The sequence below is a fragment of the Toxorhynchites rutilus genome, chromosome 2, assembly GCF_029784135.1.
Source record: "Toxorhynchites rutilus septentrionalis strain SRP chromosome 2, ASM2978413v1, whole genome shotgun sequence".
Lineage (NCBI taxonomy): Eukaryota > Metazoa > Arthropoda > Insecta > Diptera > Culicidae > Toxorhynchites > Toxorhynchites rutilus.
Window position 1 is genome coordinate 142,053,455 of NC_073745.1, and position 18,850 is coordinate 142,072,304.

Consider the following 18,850-nt stretch of genomic DNA (forward strand, 5'->3'; position numbering starts at 1 on the left):
GAATGAAAAATGAACTTCATGGCAAGCTGATGTTGATGTTCGTTCCACTGGGGTTCATTGACAGTGTTGTTTCATATTTATCGACTCTCGCTTGAGCAGTAGGTTATCAATACAAGGAAGGCAGCAATTCGCTGAATTTGAATGTCGTGAACGTGAATATTTTCAGCACTGATTGAAAGTGAAAAATATGCACACTGGGTTTCGGAAATCAAAATATATCTGAGCAACCAAAATTTCTATATTGATACAATAACTGTTGAGAATATTATCAGGCGTACCTTTGTCAAAACTTGTTTCTCATCAATACTTTATAAAATTTAACGCAAAATTAGTAGATGTGCATCAAAAACATTGCGGATGATGAAATATGTGCACATCGATGATTAGTTTTCTAACGTTTTAGAAAGTAGATACAGTATGCAAAAAAAAAGTTTATCCATCCACAGTAAAAAACTAGATTTCTTAAAAACCCACCAGAAAATCAAAACACGGCTGATGTTCAGTTTATTATTATTTTTTGTAAAAACAAAGCCAATTCATGCGAGTTCAAAATTTAAAAAAAAACAAATACTCTTGCATTTGAGACATGATGATGAAAAAAAGTTAAAAAATAACGCAAGAAAAGTATATCCACCCCTCTTAGCAGTTTTTTTTTTTTTTTTGGTGGTTTATTTGAACCCCTATGTGGTTTGACGTAGGATCTATAGTGAAAAACGTACTTTTTCGTTTATTTCACGCCATCCTCAAAAGATCCGAGATACAAATTTGAAAAAAATACTGAATGTGCATCTTACTACGGTGTAACAAGAAAAATTATCAAAAAAAAAATTCATCAAAAATTTTAGTACCTAAAAAAATATTGAAATTTTGAAAAAAAATTTTTTTGAGATTTAAAGATTCAGTACTACTCTAATTCATATTTAAATGTGTTTCTATGGGCTTTTCTAGATATGTGTGATTTTTTTCAGATTTTTTTCAGTGTTGCGCGGTATCAAAAAATATTTTTTTTATATTTCCAAAGAGTGGTTAGATAAGGGAGTAAAAAGTGCCCCCAAGCCTAATCACTAGCTGTATGGCAAATATTGTAAGGGATATTAAATAAGAAATTTTGGCGGTTTATTTGAACCCCTATGTGGTTTGACGTAGGATCTATGGTGAAAAACGTACTTTTTCGTTTATTTCACGCCATCCTCAATAGATCCGAGATAAAAATTTAAAAAAAATACTGAATGTACATCTTACCACGGTGTATCAAGAAAAATTATCAAAAAAAATTTAATCAAAAATTTTAGAACTAAAAAAAATATTTAAATTCTGAAAAAAAAAATTTTGGGATTTAGAGATTCAGTACTACTCTAATTCATATTTAAATGTGCTCTTACGGCTTTTCTAGATTGATAAATATCTTCAAGCTGTTTTTTTTTGGCAAATATCTAATAATAAAAATAAAATAATAAAAAAAATAATACACAGTACAAAGAAATGTTATAGATTTTCTGGCATTTCGAAATTTTGATAAAAAAAAATATAACTTTGAGACCCACTCCTGCTCAAATTTTTATTTAAATGCGTTCGTATGTGTCTTTTTTCTACATGTGGCGTAATTTTTCCTAAATTTTTAAGAGCATTGTGTGACACAAAAATAATTTTCTTCATCGTCTGCATTATTATTTTTATTTTTTTGAAATCGATTATTTTATTGTATTCGTGGTTTTCTATTGAAAGATTAAAATAAAAAAAACAAATCGGATTTGTGGTCTCAAAGTTATATTTTTTTTTTCAAAATTTCGAAATGCCAGAAAATCTATAACATTTCTTTGTACTTTGTATTATTTTTTTTTATTATTTTATTTTTATTATTAGATATTTGAAAAAAAACAGCTTGAAGATATTTATCAATCTAGAAAATCCGTAAGCGCACATTTAAATATGAATTAGAGTAGTACTGAATCTCTAAATCCCAAAAAAAAAATTTCAAAATTAAAATATTTTTTTAGTACTAAAATTTTTGATGAAATATTTTTTTGATAAATTTTCTTGGTACACCGTGGTAAGATTTACATTCAGTATTTTTTTCAAATTTTTATCTCGGATCTATTGAGGATGGCGTGAAATAAACGAAAAAGTACGTTTCTCACTATAGATCCTACGTCAAACCACATAGGGGTTCAAATAAACCGCCAAATTTTCACGGGGTAAGTTGGTTAATAATAGGCATGTTTTTTTGAGAAAATAATAAACGTTTTTCCATTAGAAGTTTCCTTCTTTATAAATTAATTAATTAAATCAAAACAAAAACAGTTAACTAATATCATGTAGCAAGTAAAAAACAAATTAATGAAAATTAAAAATTATCATCTTTGTTGAAAATTAGTCAGGCAATCTTTTCTAGCGATTTCGTCTCTCTTCCACTTTGTGGCGAACCAGAGATGCCAGGTTTGAAGACATGTCTTCATCTTGAAAACATTTAATTTTGTGAAGACATTTTGAAGATATTATGAAATATGTTAAGACATTTCAGACATTTCGATTTTGGCGCCCCAAAGGGTCAGCGCCCCCGGCAAATGCCGGGTTTTCCACCCGCACACTACGTCTCTGGTTGTGACATTGATTTTTTATTGTTTTGGCCCTACAATAGATTACCCTAGATCATTCAAACGACCACTTCACAAATCGAACAGTTATCATAGTTCCATTTTTGTGTGAAGAACTTTCCTTCGATATTATGGTGAAGACATTTTCTCGTACCATATCAAGACTTTTGAAAAAAATCACCTGACATCCCTGCGACGCACAACCGCTTGCATTCTTGCTTACATTTGTTTTGATGACATTTGTACCGTTCGCCCCAAAGTATATAGAAATAGTCTCCAGGTATGCTACATTACTCAATGCGTTATTGTGAGTTCTGATATTCAATGCTAGCGTTTATTATATTCAATGAAAATTTCACAGCAAAAAATATAAATATGACAATTATATTACAAGTGGTTTGTGTGGTGGTTGTCTCGTTTAAAATACACTGGGTTTAGCACTGAAACATATGCTTTCTTTATTTATTTATAGCTTGCGTGATGAAACACGGCATACCTGAAAATTTTATATGCGTTGCTTTCAAACGAGCAATTTGTGTGACCAACCAGCCCCTCTATATATGAAAAAGAATATTCATGAAAATTCAATAAAAATAATTTTAAAAGCGATTTCCATTAACACTTAAAGCTAATACGTACAATAAACCTTTGTTTTACGTTTGAGCCGATTTTTTTCATGGCTATTAACCAGTTTTAGAAAACATTTTATAATGCGCAAACCGTGAATGATTTTTGGCAAAATCGGAAGCATGTCCGTATTTTTCACCTACTTAATAAAAAGTTTTTCCAATTTGCTTATTTTATTGTATCAGCAATTCGCTATTTTTCATCCATATATCGCTAATTTTTTGGACGCTCAGATTCCAAGATATCGTCACTGACCAACTTACCCCTATGACCAACTAGCCCCACCCTACCCTATACTTTTTTGCATACTCTCATTCCAAAAATTTTAGCATAAATAAAAAAATGACGACATTCTACAAGGTTCAACCGAATAGTTGAATAACTTTTCTCGCAGTTAGCTCCAAGTTGAAGCTGAAGGGAAGCGTTTATTTCGCATATGAATGAATTGAATATATTACGTTCGGGAAAAAGAAATCCATTATTTTGCGTAAAATAAAAAATATTATTCAAAAAGTTTCGGATTGTCCTATTTAGGTCAAATATGCACCGTTTTGTTGCCATTTCAAAGGTAGCCTCCATAATGCCTCTCTCATAGATGTTCTTGGTTCTGCTTGACGAAAAACTCTAGTAATCGATTTTCACAATCTTCTCTTGATAACAATTTCTTATCACTCAGGAAGTTTCGCAATGCGAGAGAAGGTGGTAATCGCTTGGTGCCATTTTCGAACTGTATGGTGGATGCAGTTTCTGGCGAGTCACTACAGACGTATGTGGTCTTGCGTTGTCCTGATGGAACACAACACCTCTTCTGTTGGCCTTCCTATAACGTGCCCTTGTGGAATGATAATAATTGAAAATTATTAGATGTTACATCTGGAAAAAAGGATCAAATTCATAATAATGCCCCTAGAGTTGTTCAACCAAACTACAAGTGGTGTTATATTCTCAATGAATTCGTCAATTACGTCAATTACTTGCACAAGCTTCGCAATGGTAAAAAAGAACTTTGCCACGCAGCTGCATAAATTGCTCGTTATAGACGGCGCGGGTAAACACAGAAATGTCGGAACAAATTTGTGGGAAAATGGAAATGCTTCCAATTTTCATCAATTTAAATCATTAGCAGATCATTTATAGGATTGTAATGTACAGCATATCAAACGAATCTTAGAGAATTTGTGCCAAAAAAAAGTGCCCAATTGGTGTTGTTCAGGTTTCTGTCTACTCACGATGAAATGGCAAATCAATTGTGCTTTTAAGGAGGGATCTCGGTCTGGAAGGTCGCAAAAATCGAATTTATTATTTTTGCATTTTTGCGAAACTTATGCTTTCAGAAATGTTGTCTTAAAAGATATTTTATTTCGTTGGAAAGTTACAGCCAAAAGTATGAGGTTACCTCAAGGGATATAGTATTGCTGTACGAATTTTTAAAGGCGTTTTCCTCGAAACCATGTTTTTTCAACTGGTATCTCAGGATCTACTCGACCGATTTGGACGATTTTTTCAGCATGTAAAAATGAATTATATGAAGCGTTACATAGCCGATTTTGTTATCTCATTTTTCTATTTTAAATGTGCTTCTAAACAGCGAATTATCATGATAAAATAACTCATATTAAACAAAGCAGCTATTCTGACAATTTTTTGAATTTTCAAAAACCCTTATGTAACGCTTTAATATTTCAAAATATTCATTGGAAATCGTTCTGTGCCACCCCGTTGCTCTACAACTGATACCACCAGTAAAGACCGATCTTCAGGCGGCATCTAAGTATCCAGCTGTCAACAGCGTAGTATTCATTATTCGTGCACTCAAAAAATCGAGAATACATCTTCAAATACACCCTCAACAATAACCATAATACCCGAATACTTCACTTTATTCCTAACATCTGAAAAAACTCACGAAAATTGATAGGCTACTGAATTTAGTCGTACAAGTCTTGAATATTCACTTAAAGAACGTCGGAAAAGTACAGCAACTCCAAAAACTTCAACGAACATGAAAGATATGGTTTTGGAAGATCTTCAATTAACTGAGAGCAATTTAACACAAGAGATTTCTCGAATAGTGTGAGTTGAATTAGCTGAAATTAATATTGGCATTTGCTAACAATGCACATTTGAGTGCGACTTCCACAGCAGCTTTAAAGTTTCAAAACAATAAAGTAATTTTGGGGCGTCGTTTCTTTACTGCGAATGAGATTTTGAGCTACCACCATGTTTCTAAATTTGAACTAAGAATGGCTAAGAAGTGAAGAAAACGTAACACTTCAGCACCGAAGCGTGAATTAGCCGAGATCCGAGCGTTTCTAAAAATTTCTAAGGATAATCAATTTTTGCGTGGATTACCTCCAAACAATAAACTCAGATTATTAATGTAATCTGTGGGGCCACCTGGATGTGATAATTCAGTCGTTCCATGCCAAACCGATATAGTGGTTCTCTGATTTTCGTGGCAACTTTGTTCTCTATCGCAAAATATTAGCCCCGTATTTTTTTATTTTTTTTATTAGCACTCTTGCCTATTTTTATTTTTTTCCATTTATTTATTTTCCGAAAAATCAATATTTTCCACTTTTTTCCGAAAATGACTTTTTTCAAAAATTCATAACTTTTGAACCACTGAACCGATTTAGATGTTCGACATATCAAATTGAAGCCAATGAGCTAGCCTTAGTCCCGCCCAAAATTTGTTTTTCGTTATCAATACCTTCAAACATTCACGTTTTCTTACTAAGCGCAAGTTCATGTGTCCAATCGCAGAACTGTTCATTGATTGATCTTCTAATCGACCTCGTTGAATTGACATTTTACTAAAAAATTCCAAGTACTTCTACCAAAACTCATCATTATAATATCAGATTATTCACAGACACAATTCTCGTTCAAGATTTTTCAACCACTTGCAAATAACATGTTTCTCCGTTACATGAAATAAATGTTTGATACAGAAAATATGATAGACAGACCCCTCCCGCTCCTCCACTTAGAGAGGAGGGAGGAGTGTCTATTCACTATAGAAACCTTTCGTGCCCCTAAAATCTTCACGTGACAAATTTGGCTCCATTTGCTGGATTAGTTTTCGAGTTATGCAGAAATTTGTTTTTCATTTGTATGACAGCCCACCCCAAGAGAAGGAGGAGAAGTATCTAATCACCATAGAATCATTTATTGCACCCTAAAACCTCCACATGCCAAATTTGCTTGATTAATTCTCGAGTAATGCAGAAATTTGTGTTTCATTTTTTATGGCAGCTTCCCCTTAGAGAGGGGGTGGAATATCTAACCACCATAGAAACATTTTTTGCACCCTAAAACCACCACATGCCTAATTTTGTTGCATTTGCTTGATTAATTCTTGAGTAATGTAGAAATTTGTGTTTCATTTGTATGGCAGCCCCTCCTTAGAGAGAGGGGTGGAGTGTCTAACCATTGTGAAAACATTTATTGCACCCTAAAACCTCCACATGCAAAATTCCGTTTCTTTTACCTAATTAATTCTCAAGTAATGCAGAAATTTGTGTTTCATTTGTATGGCAGCTTCCCCTTAGAGAGGAGGGTGGAGTGTCTAACCACCATAGAAACATTTATTGCACTCTATAACCTCCAAATGCCTAATTTGGTAGCATTTGCTTGATTAATTCTTGAGTAATGTAGAAAATTTGTGTTTCATTTGTATGGCAGACCCCCCCCTTTCTTTGAGAGGGGGAGGAGTCTCTAACCACCATAGAATAATTTATTGCGCCCCAAAACCTCCATATACCTAATTTGGTTTCGTTTGCTTGATTAATTGTCGAGCAATGCAGAAATTTGTGTTTCATTTGTATGGCAGACACCTCCCCCCCCCCTTAGAGAGGGGGGTGGAGTGTCTAACCACCATAGAAACATTTATTGTACCCTGAAACCTCCACATGCCAAATTTCGTTCCATTTGCTTGATCATTTCTCAAGTAATGCAAAAATTTGTGTTTCATTTGTATGGCAGCCGCCCCTTAGAGAAGGGGGAGAGGTCTCAAACTATCATGAAAACCTTCCCCGGCCCCAAAAACCCCTACATACCAATTTTAAACGTCGGTTGATTGGTGAATATTCAATTATTCTGCAAGTTGTTGTTAAGTTTGGTTATCATATATCAAATATTGGTGTTTCAGATATGAAATCATTTAATATTAAGTTAACTTTTCTTTTTTTCTTTTAAATTTTCTTAACAACGTAATATTTTTCCCATGAAGTTTATTAATTTTACAACTTTGTCAAATATCTCATTCGTGCTTTGATTTTTTTATAAAAAAAACGTTGTTAAATTGTTAAATTAACAATGATTGTTAAAACACCCTCATGAAAAGTGAGATTAGAATTTAGAATTGATCATATGACCAGAAAATTAAATTGCAATTTGTAATTCGAGTAGTTTCTAGTGCATGTTGGAAATTTTTGAACATCACAGAAGATCGGTAAAGTGGACGGTTGATTTGATACTCTATAAATACTTTGAAGCGTATGAGAGTAGTTAAAACACAATGTATGTGATTTTGAAGGCCCCAAAATAAAACGTAGGCTTCGCTGAGTCTGGAGTAATTTTGCCTCACGATACCTTTGGAAGTCACTACATATAGAATGGGTGATGAGCATATGAAAAATCTCCGAATGCGAAATATTTATATATTTTATATTTTTATTTTGTGTTCACGACAACCACCAGCTGAGATACTGTATCTGGACAGGGACGCAGTTGAGAAAGATGAAGCAAAAATCGAGCTTGAAAATGAACCTGCCTTCCTGTAACAGATCATATTCCGCAGTGGGCAAGGTCGCCACGGACAGAATTACTAGAATCATTAGATGCCAGCTGTAAAAGAAAATGGATACAGATCTCAAGAACATAAAATTCATTTTCATGAATTTCTTCTTTTGTTTTTATCAATTAACTAATATAAAATATAACATGAAACAAATCTAGAATTGAACATAGGCGTTATTCTATTATTTCTATGATTTTTTAAAGTAGGAAAATATGGATGAATGTCCACGTGGACAACAAGGGAAGGGGTTAGTCAATGTCTACGCTTGTCCATGGAGGGAGAGGGGGAGTCTAATAACATACTTTTTCTGTCCACGTGGTATGTAAACAGCCACTAATATGATATTTTTGATATTTATGTTTGATCCGTAATTATGATCATGAATGAGGCAACTGTACTCCAGATTAATAAATAGGATCTCCAGTTCAAAGCTGCTCTAGGGAGGCATCGAATTATCGCAACCAAAACGTTTTAAAATTACTAGCCATGCACAAAACTCTCGGGAAAGTGGGCTTTCGAGGAAGTGCTTTCTTGATAACGTTTAGAAAACTCTTATTCATTTTCTCAATTATTTATATTACGGACTAAATTCTTCACCTAGTGAAACTCATAATTCTAGAACCAAAATTTAATTTACACTTCCCGTTTCTTACCTACTGTTACAGAGAAGCGCTCGTGGTTGTATCGCAAGCTCAACACCGGCGGAATCAACCGCGACGACCCGGACAACCCGATCGACAACAAGGAGCACATGCTGATGAAGTTCTTCCGTGACAACGTCGCCCGCATCTTGAACAAAGGCTGGGTGAAGGCCCTGATCATCCTCGTGTTTGCCGGTTATCTCGCCGGAGCCTGCTTCGGGCTGACCAAGATCGAAGAAGGACTCGAGCGGAGGAAGCTCTCCAAGGCGGACTCGTACTCGGTGAAGTTCTTCGACCTGGAAGACGAATACTATCGCGAATTTCCGTACCGAATTCAGGTGATCATAACTGGGGATTTAAACTATTCCGATCCGACCACCCAGATGCAGATCGAAGATCTAATGCAATCGCTAGAGAACACCACATACATCACATCGCCGCTGTATAGTGAATCCTGGCTTCGGTCGTTCGTTTCGTACGTGGAGAGGAATAATGATTATCTGAATCTTACCCTGGATAGTGAGCAGGCGTTTATCGACGCGCTGAAAGAGGTGAGCTGGATTACTTTCCACGTAATTTTATCAACTTGATACATTTGATCGTTCATTTTCAGATCTGGTTATTCCCAGCGAATCCATTCTCTTTGGATGTAAAGTTCAACGAAAACAGCACCCGTATTCTAGCATCGCGATTCATGATTCAGGCGATCAACATCACAGATACAAATCACGAGAAGATCATGGTGAAGGATCTGCGGCAGATATGCAAGGACTCCCCGCTGAACGCGACCGTATTCCATCCGTATTTTGTTTTCTTCGATCAGTTCGAACTGGTGCGACCTACTTCTATCCAATCGATGATCGTCGGAGCGCTGATAATGATGTTGATTTCGTTCATATTCATACCGAACTTCCTGTGCTCGCTGTGGGTGGCATTCTCGGTCGTTAGCATTGAGCTGGGTGTCGCCGGTTATATGAGTCTGTGGGATGTCAATCTGGATTCAATTTCGATGATAAATCTGATAATGTGTATTGGATTTTCGATTGATTTTACAGCCCATATTTGCTACACTTACATGTCCAGCAAGGCTCGCACTCCAGACGCGAAAGTACGGGAGGCCCTCTACAGCCTAGGAATGCCGATTGTTCAAGGAAGCGTTAGCACGATTCTGGGAGTGGTAGCTTTGCTGCTAGCGGATAGTTATATATTCTTGGTGTTCTTCAAAATGGTGTTTCTGGTGATATTCTTCGGAGCAATGCATGGCTTATTCCTGCTCCCAGTTTTGCTGTCACTGTTCGGGCCGGGGTCATGCACTTCGCATCCTGACGATGAGCACAAAATGTCTTCTGTTGAGAAAGCCTATCCACACCCTTACTGTATATCACATCCGCAGCTGGCGTTAACGGGTGCATTTGGAAGTAAGAGCTTTCTCGGCACCCCATATAAGGCCTACGGTGACGAGAAGGACTTAGGCCTAGGAACATCCGGTGAAGATTCGAGTGAAAGTTCGAGCAGCAAGTCCCAGCGAAGACAGGCCTTGGAGGATGAGAATACGAGGAGGAGGTATGAGGAGGGTTGGAGAAGATCTACCCATAATCTTACTGGACAGAGCCAGTTTCAGCCTGTTCTAGATTTGTATGGACAGGATTCGACCGCATGGCCTAAACCGGGAGCAAAAGTTCCCATGAAGATTGCTAATGCTCGGTATGGCTACGATGACATGCTAGCCATAGACCAAGGGCAGGCGAACAGACGATACAACTACGAAGCCGATCGCGAACGAGAGCGACGGAAATCCGAAGACAACCGAATTCGTAAACCTCGCTACGAAGATAACCGAACATTCGAGAATGATGAGCCAGCCGATGATGACTATCAGCACACGAACCGATACTACATGTATGACAGCAGCCATGTGAAGCGCATGTCCAACAATAGTAACAATAGTGGCAGTGACAGCAACAATAGCAGCAACGTTCGCAGGAAGTATTCGGATGAGGTAGATAACGGTAAACATCGGCGCTTTAGCGATGAGCGTCGACCTCGTAAGTATACTCCTCCGGAAGGTATTTACAAGCAGAACCCGCACCGCTCATCCTCGCAGCACAATCTATACTATCCCCGACAGCCACCCCAGCGGACGACTTCCCAGAGCAGTCTGCACCAGCTGCGGCATATGGGCGATATGAGATTTCCTTGAAAGCTAGATTTTATCTATTTGGTAAACGGTAGCAGCGGGTTGATAATTTAGCAGCCTAGAACTTTAAGTAGGAAATTAAAAGAGGCATCATTCGTCGCTCTTCCTATTCATTTTTTGTTTATCCATTTTGATAGACCCTATGACTACTTCATTCTTGCTCAAACCTTCACTAGTTATACATGTTTAGTTTGTACCGATGATTGTTATCATGACTGATGCGATGAGTTGCGGAGGGGATCATTTCCGGAAACTATTGACTACCAAAAAAAAACAGTCATAAAACTACCAAAAAAATTCAACGAAAATGCTTTCGACATTTCCTAGAAAATTGAAGCTTTCTTCGAATATGTCGTGACACTTTCCCAACGCTATAGCATTCTCCGACGGGTGGATCTGATACTCCGGAGCGCAGCATCACTTCCAGAAACCTGCTCCCTCTCTCTCCCTCAATAAAATCTCTTAATCGCATCTTATTGTATTATATGTAATAGAGCCAAGTTAACTGCGTGAGCGTGATTATAAATAACTTGACTTGATTTGCACGCGCGTTCGAGCGGTTCTGTATGTTTGCGTGTGTGTTTGTGTGGATGCTGTACGTGTGCGTGCGCTTTAGTGTGATGAAAAAAATAATATTGTTTGCGCCCTCATCTAACTTAACTAAAAGAAATATAATGCAATAGTGGGAAACAGAAAGTGTGTTATTTAATTTAATCGTATACAGTAGTAACAAGCCAAGATTAGTGGCAAGAGGCAATTTCGGTCCGTGATGAACTTCCGCCAGAATGAAACCGAAAGAGGAAAACAGGCAAACATTCGAGGAAGGCAGCGAAAGGCAGGAAAATGAACACTCTCCACGAGGTTCAACAGTCGAGTGTGACTAGAGATGCACGAGAAGGAATGTGCTCTACATTATGTTGATTAGGTTTAGGCGTAATTAGATCAACGAAAGGCGCGTCCGATGCGATCAAGAATCGGACCAGCGGAAGGACTCGCCTTCAACGCTTATTGGCGTATCGAAGCGGACGCTCATCGAGTTTAATATTATTTATCGTAAGATTTGGAAACTATAGTATGTGTTGTTAAGGGAATTTGCAGTGGAAAGACAAAAACAAAACGAAATCATTCATAGTGTATCATATAACGAATAAAAAAAAACTACTAGATAGGAAAAATGTGAGTTTTTAGGTATATACTTTTGTAATTATTATTATCAGTTTTTTTTTCGATTTAGAATATTTTGTGCGATACTATTGAAAAATATATATTTTTTGAAACGAAGACTATACAAAACAAAGCAAAACTGATCCTATCTTGGGTGAGAATGATAATTTAAACCGAGGTTAATATACATCATGAATGGAAAAATTGTTGATTGTTATTCATTCTCTCAATCCATATCCGAAGACCAAGTCGATAAACAACGATGACATAAAGCAATTCGTCTCGGCTACAGTCTAGTCGAGCAAAATATACTATTCTAGAAGACGAGTGTCATTGAAATGTTTTACATGGATTATTTGGTAGACGGGAAATACATCTGTCACTTATTATGTATATGAACAGGAATGTCAGATGTGAAGACTTGTTTTCATTTTGAGAAAAACAACAAACATAGACCAAGCATCTCCAAAATCAGACGATTCATTAATGTGGAATTATTGGGACCAATGTTTACTACTACAATGTCAACTATATTTCATTTTACAATGTCAACTATATTTCAAAAAAAGTTCGAGTAGAGAAAAAAACAAACAAACAATAGAGCGTATTTTGAACAAATCCAAACAATACGAATCAATCACGAATGTTGAAAACACTGAACTTCATTTTAGGACGCTCAAAGGAAAAAACACAAATTGGTCTGCCTCATAATCTGCCGTTCTACGCAAAGTTGTTCCATGTTACTTTTCGACAATTTTCACGTTTGCCACATTTCAGCAGGGCTATTGTACACCCGTACCTCGCTTTACAGCCTAGATACATTCCACGAAACTCGGCAGCAAAGCGAAAAGGAATCAATCAATTTAAAAAAAAAATTTTTTTTGATTTACAAAAAACTTGAACTTTGACGGCTGGGCGATATAAGTAAATGAAGTCCGATTGAGCTGATATTTTGCATAGGGTAGTTTTTCGTGGGAACCAAAATTTTTAAGAAAATTCCGTTTGAAAATTCGAGATGGCCATTTTCATTGGCACTCGAATATAAACCTACCTAGATATAACGACATCGAAAAACTTTTTTTTTTTGCCGTTATAGCGAAACATTTTAAGCCGTAAATCGAAAACGTGCCTTAATTGAAGAGGGCCGTTGTAGCGAAATGCCGTATAAAGAGCGGATGTATAGCAAAGTATGGGTGTACTCATTTTTGGTTTGGAAGAACGAACTAATTCTTAAACAAATGAAAAAAAGTTTAACAGAACACGTGAACACCTTGTTAGCGAATGCCTAATAACAATGAGATTTGGCTACCACGACATCGAGCATATTGTCTGGTCGTGTATCCGGTTCCATGCTGCCCGCTCTCAGCTCTCCAGAGCATTGAGGGCACAAGGCAGACAATCGGTTATCCCCGTCCGGGATATTTTAGGTAGCCGCGATCCTGATCTTCTGCTTCATCTATACCTGTTCCTCAGAAACGCCGATGTCAACGTTTAATGATGTTTCCTTCGTTGTGTCCCTGTTTCATACCCCTCCTATCCGATCTATAAACTTTTACTTAGTCGCGGCAATACATACACACACTCTTTACAGACACACGGGCCGAAGGTTGTGTAGTCCACTGATGATTCAACAAGAGTCAACGGTTGTACCGCTCATGACAAATCTACACGAGCTGATGATTGCGCCGGCTAGTGATCATTCTATCCTGGATTCCTCGAGTCGAGAAAGACGCACCACGCTAGATATGGGGTACAGACTAGGGGGGCGTTGCTGATTAATGGTCAGCTGCATCCCAATAGGAGGTATCCCATGTCGGGCACACGTACAGAGCATCGAAGACTGCAACATACCAATTATGAGAACACTTGTAATACTAACCTCGAGCCAACCGCGAGTAATCGGTTACATATTACTAACATAGTTGTAAGCAAACATTGTCGAAATATTGAACTCCCGGCCCCGTTAGACTGACGGCATATGAGCCTTATTAAAAATATATTAGGCTGTCAAAAAAGTCCTGCGGTATTTTTTTTGAATTTTCATTTGTTCATAAAATTAGTTACAATCATCTGTTTTGAGTCAAATATGCGCCGTTTTGTTCGATGACTTGTTCCCAACGAGATGCCAACTTCATAATACCTCTGTTATAGAAGCTCGCTTCCTTATTGGCAAAAAACTCGGATAGCCAATTTTCACAGGCCTCTTTTGTGGCTAACTTCTGACTACCTAGCTCGTTCGCCATGGACAAAAACAGGTGGTAGTCACTTGGTGCAAGGACCGGACTATACGGTGGATGCAAAAGAACCTCCCATCCGAGCTCCCGGAGCTACTGGCGCGTCACCAAAGAAGTGTGTGGCCTGGCGTTGTCCTGATGGAAGACAATGCGGCCTCTGTTTATCAAAGATGGCCTCTTCTTCATGAGTGCTACCTTCAAGCGGTCCAGTTGTTGGCAGTACAGGTCCGAATTGAGCGTTTGGCCATAGGGAAGCAGCTCATAATAGATTATTCCTTGACAATCCCACCAAACACACAGCAGAACCTTCCTGGCCGTTAATGAGGGCTTGGCCACCATCTGAGCCGCTTCAGCGGGCTTCGACCACGACCGTTTGCGCTTCACGTTGTCGTAAGTGACCCACTTTTCATTGCCAGTCACCATCCGCTTCAGAAACGGGTCGATTTTGTTGCGATTCAGCAGCGATTCACATGCGTCGATACGGTCAAAGATGTTTTTTTTGCGTCAACGTGTGTGGCACCCATACATCGAGCTTCTTTGTGAATCCAAGCTTCTTCAAATGGTTAATAACGGTTTGATGACTGATCCCCAGCTCTTGGCCGATGCTACAGCTGCTACTATGCCGGTCTTTCTCGGCTAATTCAGCGATTTTGTCGCAATTTTCGACGACAGGCCTTCCGGAGCGTGGCGCATCTTCGACGACCTCTACACCAGAACGAAAACGTTGAAACCATCGTTGTGCGGTGGAAATGGAAACTGTATCGGGTCCATAAACTGCACAAATTTTATTGGCAGCTTGAGATGCATTTTTGCCTTTGTCATAGTAGTACTGTAAAATATGTCGGATTTTCTCTTTATTTTGCTCCATATTTGCGACACTATAACTCACGAACGACTTAACCAAACAAAACACTGTCAAGGACTATATTATAGCGCGCAAAAATACCTTTCCAACGAGCTATAGTATGACTCAATGCAATGTAAATACAATGAATACAACTAGAACTACGCGCTTACAACGACACCTCGCGGAAATACCGCAGGACTTTTTTGACAGCCTAATATAAAGGCTATCTGGTTTGTCAACACAGAAACGTGCAATATCCAGTTGAACAATCCGCATCCGAATATAAACTACAAAATTCCAAAGATTGATCTTGAGCAAAGCCAATCGAATAAAAATAAATGGATTTAAAACCATTATCAGATACAATTTAAGCTCGCGATTTTTAAACACATGCAAAGAATTTTGTTGCTATTACATAGAACACATATTCAATACTAAAAAGATAATTTACTTTCACAGCTTTATTTCAGAAGTGTGCTTATTTCATCTGGAAATCTTAAAGCTTCTTAATGTGTTGGCAGTAGCAAAAACAATTTTTGAAGTGGCTCGTATGTTGTGTTATAATATGAGCTCCATCAGAGCTCGAGTTTTTGAAGCGCACAAAAACGAACAGAACAATTTTATAAACATAGATTATTTTTCTATCAATTAAAAAGAACTTCAAAAAAAGAAAAGATAAAGAAGGAAGCATGCACTGATATCTATAGATATTCACTTGATAAAGGATTGAGGAGTAAAGGGTCTAAATTTTTCAGCGATTCCGGAACGCTTATGATCAAATCTTAACTACGAAAAAATTATTGAACTTTTCCATTAGACCGGTTTTTTGGCTTAAACTGACTTTAATTCTAAAAGTGCGCTATTTTATACGATTGAATTGCTTCCATTTGAGGAAATTTTGCATAACAATCCAGTTTATCATGCATTTTTGGAAAATTAATTAAAACCACGAAATTTGAAGTTTCTTCTTTACATTTAAAAGTTGATTCTGGGTTCCATTAATTTGAAAGTTTTACAACTGCATTATATGCAAAATTTTCTATAACAGTATAATTATTCTAAGGAGCGTACTGTGTAAATTAGAGTCAGTTCAAGACATAAAATTGGACTTAAGAAAAGTTCAACAATGTTCTAGTTGAGAACCACATGCGTAGGATTTTTTCATCAAATATGATCCTCTATCACCTCCTGAAATCTCTCTGTATATAAAAATGTTCTGTTCGTTTGTGTACGCGTCAAGCTTTTCAAAAACTCGAAAAATACGGAACCGATTGAACTCAAGCTATGATACAATATACAAAACAACCAAACACATCTAGGATTGTTATTACAACATAAAAACATGAAAAATCCAACTCAACCATGCATGCAACCACATAGACGATCTCATGCAAATGTAAATATTGATTCCTAGAAATTAATGGAATGAAAATACTTTGGAAAAATTATTTTACACGCAATTCTGTATAAAAAACTATACAGACATTATTATCATATACTGTTCTCGAGATATAACAAAATGTATAGAACATTATATTTGATGAAAAATCATTTACGCATATCATGGAATCTCAACCATTATTAATCGTTTAATTTTTATAGTTTTGGCTATGAGAGCTATGCATACCCCGTTACTACAAAAGTTCGATCATAGGAAATTGTTGGTCATTCACAATTTACGTTAGATATTTTTATAATACAGATTTCACTGAAGAAGATCCATGATATGAGAAAAAAATATAAGAACGTTTGACTGGGCAGCACTTTCAGGCGGCTCAATCCGTTTATTGATAAATACGGAGAGAAAATTCTTCTCAGTCTATACCCCCTCTCCCCTCTTCGTGGACAAGAGTGGACATTTTCTTACCACCTACCCCCCTAAAGTTGTCCACGTGGTATATGGACGGCCCCTTACGAAATACACATCGATCACAACACTAACGTACCCCTAGGTCTTTTTTGAATATGCAAACGGCGCCATCTGCACTTGAAAACTTCAGACAAAACACCAAAATGCTTGCAGATATTTTTTACCGCAGTTTGACAGCCCGGCCGCTAACTTCGCGCCAGAATCGTCCCAAAAGAAGTTTGTTTTCGTGTATTGCACATTCATGGACTTTCGGAATCGGGACGAAGTGTTCCGATTTTGTTAAGTTTTTTGTGATAAAACGTCCCATATCATTACGATTTGTCAGTGATAATCGTTAGTAAAGTGTGGTGTGCTATATTAACTTTAAGTTGATTGAAAAAAACATCCAATAAACCCAATTGTTTAAGATATTAGTGGAGGGCAGTTGCCACATAGAAAAAGAAAATTCAGACATCACATCGTGTTTGGGTATTATTACATTTGAAGTGCGACTAGAAATGAGTGGAAAGTGAAATATCATCAAATTTCAAGGCTACGCTAATACGGAAATGCAATAATTCCTTGTAAACTATATTCGTATTGCCGAAAAAGGATTCATCTTGTGAGAAATTACACAAAAGGCGCGACCAACATAAGTGTACCCATACTCTCAAAACCGTACCAGATTTAGCCACTGGCGTGAGGGAGTGAAAGCATCACAACTACAGGTAACTCTCTTCAATGCACTGTTATGTGGAATGTATGTTGTCTCATTCACCATTCGCTTGGTTTTCGCTGCAAAGTTGTCGAGCATGATCCTTTTTAGTTATCCTTTCGTGAAAAATTAGGAAATGCTATTAACTAGTCGATAAGATATTGTAGAAGTTGTGTTGCTTGAACCAACTCGTTACAAGAATGACTCATATTTTAGTGGAAAGGATTAATGTTGAAATTTGCATTAATAATTATTGATTACACTTGATATTTTCTGAATTTTATGTCTATTTATTGATGAGAAAACAATACCAAGTTTACCCACTTTACCAATCACGAAGTTTTGGGGGGTCGATGGTATCACTTCATTCTGGAAAAGGGGTTTCTTGCCCAAAATAGTTTGAGAGTCCGTGATCTAGACTAACAAAAATATCTTTATGGATCGTAGAACTGATTACAGTAATCGTTCGCTAACTGGGCCGAATTTCGTAAACAATCGACGCCATATTTAACCCTCCTGTACTCGCGTGCAAAATCATAACACGTATACTCGCGCACGGTGTCACAGACCGAAAAGTGAACTTCTCTGTAATGTTGCCATTGTGTATTTTTCAGGCTTTATTGGCATTTATTTGAAGAAGAGGGCATGATTGAATGAAAAAACTCCGAAAAATATGTTTTCTTCGGCTTTATTATGTTTTATTAGCCATCTAATTTAGCCTCCTCAAAATAGAGTAATTTTTGATACTCCAACACAAATAACGAAATTCGAATTTTTCAGTGTTATTAATTAAAAGTAAGCAACTGAATATAATTCATGGAAGTATAAAGAGCAGTATAAAATAACATAAAAATGTATTAACTGATTGTGGTTTCATTGGAGTAAGAGTCAGAACATAGCATAACTGCATGCTCGAAACAATCATATTTTCCACATTTCATGCAGTTGTTGCGTGTTTTTCGGATCTTTTATTGAAGAGAAGAATGTACCTTCTAGATAATTACCATACGATAAAGGTTCTTAAATATAAAGTTTGCACATTTCTAATATTCTTTGTCTCTGTTTTCTTGGTAAACTAAGAATGAATGCCTTTTTAGATGGGGCATAAAAAGATTCTAGTAACTTTCTTTTCTTTTTCTTGTTTTTATGTCGATATTATCCTTTATAAAAAAAAATAT

At 36.9% G+C, this 18,850-nt stretch overlaps 2 protein-coding genes across 2 annotated transcripts in view; both read left to right on the plus strand.

The window, feature by feature from the left end:
* The window catches only part of LOC129771792 (patched domain-containing protein 3), a 227,333-nt gene extending 215,189 nt beyond the window's left edge, over nt 1–12,144 (plus strand). Inside the window, exons 8-9 of the mRNA XM_055775826.1 lie at nt 8,691–9,217; nt 9,280–12,144. Of these exons, the coding sequence (XP_055631801.1) occupies nt 8,691–9,217; nt 9,280–10,866 (2,114 nt within the window). The 3' untranslated portion in view covers nt 10,867–12,144. The remainder of the gene's footprint in view (nt 1–8,690; nt 9,218–9,279) is intronic.
* Nucleotides 12,145–17,178: 5,034 nt separating this feature from the next.
* Nucleotides 17,179–18,850, plus strand: part of LOC129771791 (telomere-associated protein RIF1) — a 29,368-nt gene continuing 27,696 nt past the window's right edge. The window contains exon 1 of the mRNA XM_055775825.1: nt 17,179–17,685. The gene's annotated coding sequence lies outside the window, so the exon portion shown is untranslated. The remainder of the gene's footprint in view (nt 17,686–18,850) is intronic.